At 46.4% G+C, this 13862-nt stretch overlaps 1 protein-coding gene across 1 annotated transcript in view; it reads left to right on the plus strand.

Annotated features, from left to right (window-relative positions):
• The first annotated feature begins 3458 nt into the window (after positions 1–3458).
• Positions 3459–13862, plus strand: part of LOC119978345 (proline dehydrogenase 1, mitochondrial-like) — a 31184-nt gene continuing 20780 nt past the window's right edge. The window contains exons 1-2 of the mRNA XM_038819922.1: positions 3459–3542; positions 4995–5173. Coding sequence (XP_038675850.1) covers positions 3459–3542; positions 4995–5173 — 263 coding nt within the window. The remainder of the gene's footprint in view (positions 3543–4994; positions 5174–13862) is intronic.

Raw genomic sequence — 13862 nt, forward strand, 5'->3', positions numbered from 1 at the left:
CACCCCCACCCCCCCCCCCACCCCCCCCCCCCACCCCCCCCCCCCCCCCCCCCACCCCCCCCCCCACCCCCCCCCCCCCCCCCCCCCCCACCCACCCCCCCCCCCATGCTACCATGCTTCCCCAGGGTTTGCCAGGGTCACTCAGCTCCTGACCCTCACTACAGCCTGGTTCAAACATTGACATGAGAGCTTGAATGTCAGAGGTAGGTAGGACAGTCACTGACCTTGACATCAAGACAGCATTTGACTGCATATGGCATCGAGGAGCCCTAGCTAAACTGGAGTCAAGGATTGGATTGTTTATTGTCACGTGTACCGAGGTGCAGTGAAAAGTATTTTTCTGCGAGCAGCTCAACAGATCATTAAGTACATGGGAAGAAAAGGGAATAAAAGAAAATATATAATGGGGCAACACAAGGTATACAATGTAACTACATAAGCACCGGCATCGGAATGAAGCATACAGGGTGTAGTGTTAATGAGGTCAGTCCATAAGAGGGTCCATTTAGGAGTCTGGAGACAGAGGGGAAGAAGCTGTTTTTGAGTCCTGTTCGGCATGTTCTTAGACTTCTGTATCTCCTGCCCGATGGAAGAAGTCGAAAGAGTGAGTAAGCTGGGTGGGAGGGATCTTTGATTATGCTGCCCGCTTCCCCAGGTAGCGGAGGTGTAGATGGAGTCAATGGATGGGAGGCAGGTTCGTTGTGATGGACTGGGCGGTGTTCACGACTCTGAAGTTTCTTGCGGTCCTGGGCAGAGCAGTCGCCATACCAGGCTGTGATGCAGCCAGTAGGATGCTTTCTATGGTGCATCTGTAAAAGTTGGTAAGGTTAATGTGGACATGCCGAATTTCCTTAGTTTCCTGAGGAAGTATAGGCGCTGTTGTGCTTTCTTGATGGTAGCGTCGACGTGGGTGGACCAGGACAGATTTTTGGAGATGTGCACCCCTAGAATTTGAAACATGCTAACCATCTCCACCTCGGCCCCGTTGATGCTGACAGGGGTGTGTACAGTACTTTGCTTGGGGATCAGGAGGAAAGCTCTCCGCTGGTTGGAGTCATGCCTGGCACAAAGAAAGATGGTTGTGGTGGTCGGAGGTCAATCATCTCGGCTCCAGGACATCCCTGCAGGAGTTCCTCAGGGTAGTGTCCCTCGGCCCAACCGTCCTCAGCTGCTTCATCAATGACCTCCCTTCTATCATAAGGTTAGAAGTGGGGATGTTTGTGGATGACTGCACAATGTTCAGCACCATTCGTGACTCCTCAGATAATTAACCAGTCCATGTCCAAATGCAGCAAGATCTGGACAATATCCAGGCTTGGGGTGACAAATGTCGGGCAATGTCCATCTCCTACTAGAGAGGATCTAACCACCGCCTCTTGACATTCAATGGCATTACCATCGCTGAATCCCCCACAATCAGCATCCTGTGTGGGGAGGGTTACCATTGATCAGAAACTGAACTGGACTAGCCATCTTAATACTGTGGCTACCAGGGCAGGTCAAAGTCTACGAGTCCCACGGTCAGTAACCCACCTCCTGACCTCTGCCCCAAGGCATAGGTCAGATGTGTAATAGAATACTCTCCATTTGCCTGGATGAGTGCAGCTCCAACAAAACTCAACACTATCCAGGACAAACAGCCTACTTGATTGCTCCCCATTCCAGAACATTCGAACCCTCCACACTGACGAACGAACAGTGGCAGCCATGTGTGCATCGACAAGATACACTGCAGTAACACGCCAAGGTTCCTTACACAGCACCTTCCAAACCCACGACCACTACCATCTAGAAGGACGAGCAGCAGGTACCTGGGAATTACACCATCTGGAGATTCTCCTTCAAGTCACTCGCCACCCTGACTTGGAAGCCGATCGCCGTTCCTTCGCTATGGGAAAATTCCTAGCTCCATTGTATCTCTGGGAAAGGGCACCACTCCCCCCATAAAGCGCACGTTTTTTTTTTGACAAACTCTGTCTTGCAATCAATACCATATCTTTCCCCAGCCACGGTTTGAGATTGATGCACAATATTTTGAACATTAGTCTCCTAGTTTCCTCAGACTGGGATGTCAGAGAAACTGTTGTGGTGCTTTCCATGAGCTTGCAGCTGAGCTCGAACTGAAGGCAGTGGATGCAGATAATGCCAGGAGTCGAAGCATGTGGACCTGGAGGTAGTGCCACAAGCCATTTGATTACGTCGCACAAATTGTCAAGGTCTGTGAATTTGGCTTCAAATGCTAAATCCCACGAATAGCCTCAAATCATTCTCAATGCACCACACCCCATCAATCATGACCAACAACCTCTCACAACTTGTACCTGACATTGATAGCTTCAGCTCGCTCTCACACACTTAGCAGTGATATAAGTCCCATATTTACATTCTCATAGCTTGCACGTACTTCCAGCTGTTGAACTATGACATCCAAGCACATTGCACCACACTTGCTGACACACTTTCCTTTCCATTGCAAGACGAGGTGACACACAGTTACACAGGCAGCAGCCCCTCACGGCAGGGGACAGGGACCCAGGTTCAATTCTGGCCTTGGGTGACTGTGGAGTTTGCACTTTCTCACAGTGCCTGTGTGTGTTTCCTCCGGGTGCTCCAGTTTCCTCCCACAGTCCAAAGCAGTCAGCCAATTTCAAAACAATGCTTTATCAACCAAACCGCAAGCTTATCTGTTTTATAATTATGAAATAATAGTTCTAATTAAATCAATTTACAGACTGCTTTACAACACTGACTTCAAAGATGCACTTTCACAGGCTTCATTCATGATTTATTAATAAGCATTGTAGGGCAGACTGTAGCTAGCTCCCAAAATGTCTCCACCTCGGAGCTCCCCTCTCCATATGGTGATTACAGACTCCTGATTGATCACACGCCATGTGACCCTTACTCTGCTGTGTTGCCCTTAAAAAGGGACAATCACCACAACCCTCCCTCAACTCTTTTATACAATTTTCAATAACTAATTCACTTAGTCCTAAATATTAACTAAACGCTATGTACATGAGTTGGACAATTAGACATCAGTCTTTGAGGGGGTTTTCTGTTTCTTGTCGAGTGGTGTAATTCTGTTCTCTGAGGTGCTTCCATAGGATTGACACTAACAGGATCTGCAATAACAGTTACCTCTTCTTGCACAGATGATTCATCACGATTTGCTTTCACAGAGACATCGGTAATGTCACTCACGGGCCAATCAGGTACTTCGGTGCTTACGGGTTCAGAATGCAACACTGACTGCTGGAACATCTCTGCACTCCTCAAATGCACGTGTTTATGAACAATCCATTCTCCACTTGGTGTGAAAGGAGTCCGGATTGAGAGACAATCATTCCGGGGATCTAATTTGATCCACTACTAAAGATTCTCACGTGTACAGCTTAATCTCTAGCACCTCTTCTAAGCTTGCTAGATGCTCGGCCGGCCTCTGTCAATTCGGTTATATGGACATCATCCAGGTTACTACAACCTGTGGTAGCCCTGGTAGGAATATTGCACATGCCGAAGACACGCAAAAAAAAGGCAGTGTGAGCACTTTCTGTATGTTTATCGTTACATACCCCGGGGAGCGTCATATCTGATTAGAGTTGCTGGTACGCCTGCCTCATATCCAGTTTGTGTAAGATTGACCACCTGTCAGCATACAGTTCTTCAATAGACAGGAGAGGGTATGTATCCAGCTGGTAGCCTGTTAACTGCCAATCTTGGATGGCCTTGGTCCTTTTCAGTACAGTGACTGTAGGTACCTCCCTTTCTGAGATTGAACTGGCTGAATAATGTCTATTTCTTTCGACATGTTAACTCGGTATCCACTTTCTATAGAAAGGCATATGGTACCAATCTCTCCCTAAAGAACCAGGGTATCTCCTCTGGACCCAATAAATCATAGCGTGTGATCCTTTGATTTTGCCTAATTCATCACAGAAGACGCTCATATTTTCATATCAATTTGGGCAGTCCCTCTTCCCACATTTGAAAAATCTCAGCCCAATTCAACCTGACTTCCTTAAGCCAAAAGCAGCGGAGAAGGCTAGGCCCTTCACCTATCCCTAATATCACTGGGAGCTGGTTAGACTGTTGTCCATACCTTTCGGGTACCAATGTGCTGACTTTTATTTCTATTGCTTTTCTCATATAAGTCTTCAACTCGACAGAAATGTTCTTCAAGTTGAATGGTTGGACTCCCACTTTGAGGTACTGAATGTATGCTCGCCCATCACAGTAGTGGCTGAAGCCCCTGTATCCACTTCCATCTTCAGAGGTTTCCCATTTACCCTATAAAGTAATAGGGTCCATCTTGCCAGTTTTTAGATTAAACAGAGTGAATATCAATATCACAGGTACTAGGCTCTTCCACATTGTATGCTTGTAGCATCTTGGTTGGTTGATTGATTGCTTGCCGATCTTGACTTGGCTCTGCACTGCTTTATTATCCAATGTCCTCTTCTGTGACGATAAAAACACTCTGCCTCCTTAAATCGACAGGATTCAGGAGTGGGGTTACCTCCACATTCCACTTTAAGCGTTACTTATTGCCTATTCTGCATCTTTTTGTTTTGTTGGTTACTGAAATTGTTTATCACTTCACAGCTGTTTTGGCACCGTGGCTGGCTGAAGGTTGCTGTCTTCCCTGTTGAACGGCGCCAGTTCATGAGCTCTGCAGCTCTTGTGCACCTTTTTCAGTGCTGTCCATGGCCAGTGCCTGGCTTCATTGCTTGCTTAGCCGCTGCAAGCAATCCGTGTTGATTAGCATTGTTGTTCATGCCACCGGCTATCCTATCCAGACACACGCTGTCTAAGGTGGCTCCAAATCACATTACTCCGATAATTGCTTCAATTTAGCAATGTAAGTCACGGTTGATTTGCCTGGGACTCTCACACCCTCTGAATTACATTTGAATCTCTGAAGTATGACTGATGGTTGAGGTTGTAATTGAACCTTTGCTAAATCCACGTGTTCACTAAATGATTTGGAATAGAGTGCACTTGGGACTGCAAATGAGGTTATACGTCTTGAGTTCCACAAACACTTGGGAGATTGGTTTGCATTTGGCTTCCTCTACTATCTTTGCTTGGAAATAAAACCCAAGGCGCTCGGCGTATTGTGTCCAGTCCTCAGTGGACGAGTCAAATGGATCTGCTCACCAGAGGCATTCTGGTGAGTACTTTATTTTCTTTCAGATTACCATTAAAAAAGATACTCGCAGGGGTCAGACCAAAGACAGCGATAACATGAAACTTCTATACAATCGGCAGATGTAAAGATGCACTTTCACAAACTTCGTAAGGTATTTATTGATGAGAATTGTATAGCAGCCTAATTGCTGTGTCCAGCTCCCAAAATGTCTCTGTGCCTAAGAGACACTCTCTCCAAGGGGTGCTTCCACCCTCTTGAGTCCCGATTGGTCGCACAGACCATGTGACCCTTAATCTGCTGTATTGCCCTTTAAAGGGGCAATTACTGCACTGACCACACTACTTTTGCTGTAATGTACTTTGGGATGTCTCAAAATTGTGAATGGCACTATGTAAAATACAAGTCTTTTAATATTTCTCAAATTAAATCTGGCACCCAGGCTTAGCGGAGGGTATATTCACTCTCGATGAGAAGCCAGCAGAATAACTGAGGGTCTGGAGAAAAATGGTCCATTTTAACAGCCAGACCACTGCGAACTTTGTAGCTCCCTATCCAAAGCGGATTGCCGTCATCTGATCATTGTACGTACTGACACAGATGCTTTTTCCCCAGTTGAAATCGCTGGATTTTCTTCTCGTGCCCCTAATTAAAGGGCAGTGTTGACAATTGAAACAACCAGTCCAAAGATGTGCAGGTTAGGTGGGGTAACGGGGATAGGGCAGGGGAGAGTGGGCTTAGGTAGGCTGCTCTTTGAGTGTTAGTGCAAACCCAATGGGCTGAATGGCCTCCTTCTGCACTGTAGGAATTTAACGAATTCTAACCCAATTATAGCCAAAGTTTGAGATCAGCTGATTCAACACAAGCCACGCATTACTCAATTGGCTGCCTGCCTCCATTGATCAGGGGTCCAGCCTCTGCCCATTGTTAGGGAACCTTCCCTAGCAGTGGGACAGTAACAGGCAGCCATCCTGAACCAGTTTCTCCCCCACTCCTGCCTCCAATCCCATCTCCTGGAGCTGGTGAACTTCAGCTCTGAATTTCAGTTGACTGAGCTGAAGTGATCCACCGGCGATTGAAGCTGGGATCTTCTTGCCTGTGGCTCAGTAATATGATTTTTAACACTAGCATGGCACCCAAATTATCTTCCAAAAAACAACTTTCACTTGTAATTTTTCTCAGTAAGTTGGGAGGAGTTGCAAGAGTGGAAGATCATGCACACAACATCCATCCCATGCCTTTGCAGTGAACTGTACCAATGCTGTCAGTGTGTGTGTGTGTGTGTGTGAGAAATGTTTGCAAGGTATGGGAAGGAAGGGAAAATAATGTTTTCTAAAGTTATTAATCTGGATATACAAATCTCCTAACTCGGTTGTGTGATCTTTAGAAGTAGCAGTGCCAATGTTTGGGAGTGGGCTGTCCTTATTGGTAGCTGGTACCATGAGTGGGGGGGGAGGAGGGGCAGGGGGCTATTAGAGGAGAAAGTATTTATTCAGTGATGCCAAATATCTGAATGTTGCATAACCTTTGGCTCGAATCCAGGTGGAAAATTTCCACTGCTGTGTTCAGCAGTTCTCTATGGAAGCTGTGCGTGACTATACGGCATTTGGCGTCATTGATAAATGCATTTCAGAAAATGCTTCCTTCTGCACCAAAATTAAATACTTTTTTTGAATTCCATTTTCCTCTCAGGCACCAGCAGATGGAGAATCTTTAAAAATAATACACACGTATTATATCTGATTCTGCAGCTAACATCTCTTGGGCTCTGACACGCAAATTTTTATTGTGTCTCTGATTTTTCCTTCTTTCCTGTAACGGAATGTTTGGATACAGATCAGTGCCACCCGTGCACCCCACCATCCCTCCAGCCCCACCGTACACTTGAAACGCTATAGCACACAAGGCTACAGACCAAGGTGTGAGAAAATAGGATTAGATTAGATAGGTGCTTGATGGCCGGCGCAGACAATGGGCCGAAGGGCTCTTTCTGTTCTGTAAAACTATGACTGTATGACACAGCCACTTACCAGCCACACGTATACACAAATGTTTTTGCCCCCCTCCTAATAGACACAGGCACGCACTCCATATCGATTCACATGCACCCTAAGGCTGAGGGCTGGATGCAGCATTTCTATGGGGAGCATCTATGCAGACTTGTTTTGTGCCCTTATTAGAACAAGAACAAAGAAAAGTACAGCACAGGAACAGGCCCTTTGGCCCTCCAAGCCTGTGTTTCCCATCTAACCTAAAACCTTCTACACTTCCGAGGTCCATAACCCTCTATTACCATCCTATTCATGTATTTGTCAAGACACCCGTTAAACATCACTATCGTACCTGTTTCCACCACTTCCACCTCCAGCAGCGAGTTCCAGGCACCCTCTATATAAAAAAAGCTTCCCTTGCACATGTCCTCTAAACTTTGGCCCCTCGCACCGTAAATCCATGTCCCTTTGTAATTGACTCTTCCACCCTGAGAAAAAGCTTCTGACTATCCACTCTGTCTCTGCCTCTCATAATCTTGTAGGCTTCTATCACGTTGCCCCTCAACCTCTGTCGTTCCAGTGAGAACAAACCAAGTTTATCCAACCTCTCCTCATACCAGCCAATATCTTGGTAAACCATTTCTGTACCCTCTCCAAAGTCTTCACATTCTTCTGGTAGTGTGGCGGCCAGAATTGAACACCATGGGCTGGATTCTGCAAAAATGCGGCTGTGTTCCCACGCCGGCATAAAAACGCTGGCGTTTCACTCCAGTCTTTTCTGAAAAAAAATAAATAAAGAGCAATTCACCTACCTGCAGGTGGCTGGCAGGGACCTGGGGAGTTTCACGCAGCTTTGGCTGCGGATACGAGCCCCCCGCACTTCCAGTTCCGAGTCTGCGCATTCGCACAGCAGCAGCCTCCAGCGACCGTGCGGCAGACTCGGATGTTTAAGGGGTGTCTTGATCATCAAACAAGGTCCCACTGATCTGCCCTGCGCTGCTCCATCTGACTCGCCCGAATCGCCGCCCAGCTGCCCTTAAGGCCCCCCCCCCCCCCCCCCCCCCCCCCCCCCCCCCCCCCCCCCGCCGGTACTTGATTCACCCCTAGTCCACCACCAGGGTCCCGACCAGCCAGACATGGTTAGAACCACGCTGTCGGGAATTTGGCCGGTCGGGACCAGAGTGTTGTTGTGAGGGCCACTGGCAATAGCCCCCTAGCCGCGCTGCGTGATGTGGATGCGTGCGTTTCTCCGGAGAATTGCGGGGGCGCCCCAGGGCCCAATTTGGGCATAAACCTGGATTCTCTGCCCCCGCACCAAACGCGATTTTGGCACGGGGCTGTGGAGAATCCAGCTCCATATTCCAAGTGTGGCCTAACTAAGGTTCTATACAGCTGCAGCATGACTTACCAATTTTTATACTCAATGCCCTGACTGATGAAGGCCAGCATGCCGTATGCCTTCTTGATTACCTTCTCCACCTGACATGTGGACCTGTACACCCAGATCCCTCTGCCTGTCACTATTAAGCGTTCTGCCATTTACTGTATATTTCCCACCTGTATTAGATCTTACAAAATGCATTACCTCCCATTTTTCCAGCCTAAACTCCATCTGCCATCTCTCTGCCCAAGTCTCCAACCAATCTATATCCTGCTGTATCCTCTGACAGTCCTCATCGCTATCCGCAATTCCACCAACCTTTGTGTCATCTGCAAACTTACTAATTAGAGCAGTTATATTTTCCTCCAAATCATTCACTTATACTACAAACAGCAAAGGTCCCAGCACTGATCCCTGCGGAACACCACTAGTCACAGCCCTCCATTAAGAAAAGCTCCCTTTCATGGCTACAATCTGTCTTCAATGATTGAGCCAGTTCTATGTCCATCTTTCTATCTCACCTCTTGCCCTGTGTGACTTCACCTTCTGTCTCAGTCTGTCGTGAGGAACCTTGTTCAAGGCCTTGCTGAAGTCCATGTTGATAACGTTCACTGCCCTACCTTCAATCAACTTCGGCAAATGCTCAAAAACTCGATCAAGTTCGTGAGACACGACTTCCCCTTCACAAAACCATGCTGCCTCTCACTAATATGTCTACTTGCTTCCAAATGGGAGTAAATCCTGTCTCAAAGAATCCTCTCCAATAATTTCCCTGCCACTGATGTAAGGCTCACCAGCCTATAATTTCCTGGATTATCCAGACTTCTTAAACAAACTAACATTAGCTATTCTCCAGTCCTCTGTAGCCAGTGAGGATACAAAGATTTATGTCAAGGCCCCAGCAGTTTCCTCCCTTCCCCAGTTTTCAGGGGTAGATCCCACCAGGTTCTGGGGGCTTAACTACCTTCATACTTTTCAAGACGCCCAACACCTTTTTGATCACAAGTGACCCAGACAATCTGCACATCCTTCCCCAAACTTCTCATCCACCAAGTCCTTCTCTCTCGTGAATACTGATGCAAGGTACTCATTTAGTACCTTGCCCATTTTCTCTGGCTCCACGCATAGATTCCCTCCCCTGTCCTTGAGTGGGCCAACCCTTTCCCTGGCTACCCTCCTGCTCTTTATATACGTATAAAAAACCTTGGGGTTTTCCTTAATCCAATTTGCCAATGACTTTTTGTGATTCCTTTTAGCCCTCCTGACTCCTTGCTTCTATTCCACACTTGCTTTATCTGTTCTCAGCCTTCTGACCCTTCCTTTTTCTTTTTTGACTCTGCTCACAATATCCCTCATTATCCAAAATTCCTGAAACTTGCCATACTTATCCTGCTTCCTCACAGGAACGTGCCGGTCCTGAATTCCTATCAACTGACATTTGAAAGCCTCCCACATGTCAGATGTTGATTTACCCTCAAAACATCCGCCCCCAATCTAGATTCTACAGTTCCTGCCTAATATTGTTATAATTAGCCTCCTGGCGCCGAGGTCCCAGGTTCGATCCCGGCTCTGGGTCACTGTCCGTGTGGAGTTTGCACATTCTCCCCGTGTTTGTGTGAGTTTTGCTCCCACAACACAAAGATGTGCAGGCTAGGTGGATTGGACACTAAATAGCCCCTCAATTTGAAAAAATGAATTGGGTACTCTAAATTTTTTTTAAAAATAATTAGCCTCCCCCGAGGGCTACTCTTGTCTATCCAACAGTGCCTTAAAATTCACAGTCCCTAAAATGCTCTCCTACCGAAACTTCTACCACCTGGCCGAGCTCGTTCCCCAATACCAGGTCCAATATGGCCCCTTCCCTAGTTGGACTGTCTACATATTGTTTCAAGCAGCCCTCCAGGATACTCTTTGCAAACTCTGCCCCTTCCAATCCCCTAGCACTAAGTGAGTCCCAGTCAATATTGGGGAAGTTAAAATCACCCACCACAACAACCCTGTTGCTTTTACACTTTTCCAAAATCTTCCCAAATATCTGCTCCTCTTATCCCCCTTCTGACTGTTGGGAGGCCTACAATAAACCCTTAACATTGTGACTGCCCCCTTCCTATTCCTGAGTGCTACCCATATTGACTCACTGCATGAGACCTCTGAGGTGTCCCCTCTCCGTATAGCTGTGATATTCTCCTTAGCCAGTGGTGCAAGTCCTCCACCCCTATTAAATCGCTCTCTATGCCGCCTGAAACATCCAAATCCAGGAACGTTTAGCTGCCAATCCTGTCCCTCCCTCAACCAAGTCTCTGTAATGGCAACAACATCATAGTTCCAAGAACTAATCCAAACTTACCTGTTATACTTCTTGCATTGAAACAAATGCATTTCAGACCATCAGTCCCGCTATGTTCAGCAACATCTCCCTGCCTGCTCTTCCTCTTGAGTGTGGCCCTATTCTCTAATTTCCCCCCTCAGTTATTTAACCTCTGACCTATTGTTCCAGTTTCCCCCTGCCACACTAGTTTAAACCCTCCCCTGCGACACTAGCAAATCTCACGGCCAGGATATTTATTGCAGGAGGTACGATCCTATCTGAAGGATCCCTGGAACAATTGTCTGCTTAAGCTCTTTCATTTTGAGGTCTTAATTGATTGCTTATTACGCTAGTTGGTCCAGCAACCCCTCCCAGCTTGAGTTCAAAACGAAGGGTTGAAACTGATGTGTGTGTGAGCGACCATGTCCGAATGCATATTGTGACGCACAGCACAGATTGGAAACTGTTGTTCTAGTTAATCGACCAGTTTAGATCCTGAGTGTAATGAGTTCTGTTAGAGGGTTTATTCTTAGATCCTTGAATGCTTGCAGTTGGATACACACACAGTCATTTATAACATCAGGCTGCTGCTAATCACTGGAAGATTAAGGGCTGCATTGGCTGCTTATGCAGCTGATGGTTGTCAGGAGACTCAGTTGGCTATGTATGAGGTGCAGTAATGGGGCAGATAGATAATGTGATGGTGCTATTAGAGCTTCTAATCTTTATTGTAGCTTGTTAATTGGTGATGACAAGCACCTTAGCTGTCACTTCTAGCAGCGCTTTCAATATTTACCTCTCCTCCACCGTAGATTTTGCCATTGAGTTTTTGCTGTGGCGTTTACACAGTCATGCTGATTCTAGGAAATATGCGGCCTGATCTACCGGCCTCCTCATGCCCGACTCGGGACGGGACAAGGCTGGTAAGATTTGATGGTATAGTAACGCCTAACGAGATTTTGCGAGGAGTCACAATATGGATCCCCCTCACGAGGCATCCTGGCGAGGGCCAAAAATGAAGCAGAGTCTCATTTAATAGCAGGGTCATTCTCTGCACTGCCAGTGCTGGGAAACACACGGCTAACACGGGACGATGTGGCATTTCCTTTAAATCGCACCAATGTGATTTTATGCTTCGAGCTTTTCTGGCTCCTTGTTTCAATGAGTTTGATGGAAAATCTTGGATGTTTTCCAACTCTCCAACCTTTCTGCGTGTTGGGAGACAATTGTATTTAACCCTCCGGATTTTTTGTATTTGCTCTCATTGACTCTCGAGCTTCCACCTTATTTATATTGACGCAATTAATTCCATCTTAATCTACCTTTTTGGGATATTGAGGAGGGTTGGGGTGGCGGCGGGGGGGTGGATGATGATGCTGAAGGTTTCCGTGGTAAACATTTGAAGGAAGTGAGTGTCCAGAATTTTAACTATTCAATGCTTATCCTCAAGTGTTGAACCTACTTAATTTGGATTTTACCTCTTCTCTGACCGCCCCTGTCTCCAGGTCTCTGGCCATTTTTTTATATGTTTCGGTGAATCCCATGTCCTTTCTCTTATGAGAAGTGTTTTTTTTAAATTTTGATTTGCTAATTCATTTAGGGCCAAGTATGTTTAGCCTGATCTTTCCTATTTTAGGTAAGCGTTCATCCTTCATTCTCGGAAGGTGCTTTGGTTCTTTGAAGGTGCTCCACTTAACATCCAGTGAAATATTATTGAACGTCCTCCTCCAATCCATTTGCTTTAGTTACTCTCATTCCTTTAAAATTAGCCCCTCTTAAGCTTCAGATACCATGTAAAACTCTATAATTTTGCAATCATTGTACCCTGGATGTGTGACGACTCTTTTTTTTCTGGAGTCATTTGCTAATATAGGGTGAAGATGAAAACTGCTTCTTGTGGCGTCCTTGCTGAATTGACTCATGGAGCATTCTTTTGCCAACTCTGGCACTAAGCCACTTGGATTCTACGTGTTTCCATTTGACCGAATTGAGGTTTCCCGTGTAAAATAGTTTTCCTGTCATCGGAAAGCCTTGTAATGCAATTGACACTTGCGTGCAGACAGTCGTGTGAATCAGTGCAGGCGCTCAGTAGTGTTTGAGCTGCTGGGTAATCTGTTATTGAGCATGGCAGGCTGAACGACGCAAACCTGCAGTGCGTAATTGTGTGGAAAATTAAACACCTTTTTAAAAAATTCAACATGTGCCCATGCAGCTGATTTTTCAGCCGTGGACCGCACATCATTAATGATTTACACAGCAAATGCCACAGCTTGTCCAGAGAAAGCTTTTGAGCTATCTGTCAAGGGAGGGAACAAAGCACTCCATTCCGATTCCAATGTAAGCATATTGGGGATTTGATTTCCCTCGGCTATCGTGGCTGAGGGACTTCTTATGAGAAGAACCTGAAACGCCAAACCCAAGGGGAAGAAAATCTCCACGGCTTGAAACCTGACAAATGTAGCATCAAAAAGACTGAAAAGAATAAGAAGCATGTCAATCAGGAAGTATTGATCAGGGAAGTGGAGGTTTGGGTTTAAAAGAAGGAAATATGTGGCTGTGCTCTCCCACCTCATGAGAAACACAGTAGTTTGTAGGAGTTGCTTACATAATCACAGAATGTTTACAGTGCAGGAGGAGGCCATTTGGTGCATCGGGTCTGTACTGGCTCTCTGAAAGAGCATTTTGCCTTATCTCACTCTCCTGCCGTATCGCTCGGAACCTTGCACATTCCTCCTTTTCAGTCTAGGGTCAGTACATATATTCGAAGCAGCAATCTTTCAATTCCTCTTTCTTAGAGCGTCCTCGTTAATGGTCTCTCTGACTTTTCAGCGCTCTCTTTCGTGCTAGCAGTCCTACCCACATAACGATGGATTGAGTTCTTTGTCCTTGTGCCTGCCTATAACAAGTAGCCAGATCCACGTGCTGCCCTGTGACTTGAGATGCGAATCATGTGAGAAGGCCACAGATAATTGGAATAGTGGGGATTCTGAAGCCTGTATGACGACACGAGGCACAGTGGTTAACACTATTGGT

Source organism: Scyliorhinus canicula, chromosome 1, assembly GCF_902713615.1.
Source record: "Scyliorhinus canicula chromosome 1, sScyCan1.1, whole genome shotgun sequence".
NCBI classification, from domain to species: domain Eukaryota; kingdom Metazoa; phylum Chordata; class Chondrichthyes; order Carcharhiniformes; family Scyliorhinidae; genus Scyliorhinus; species Scyliorhinus canicula.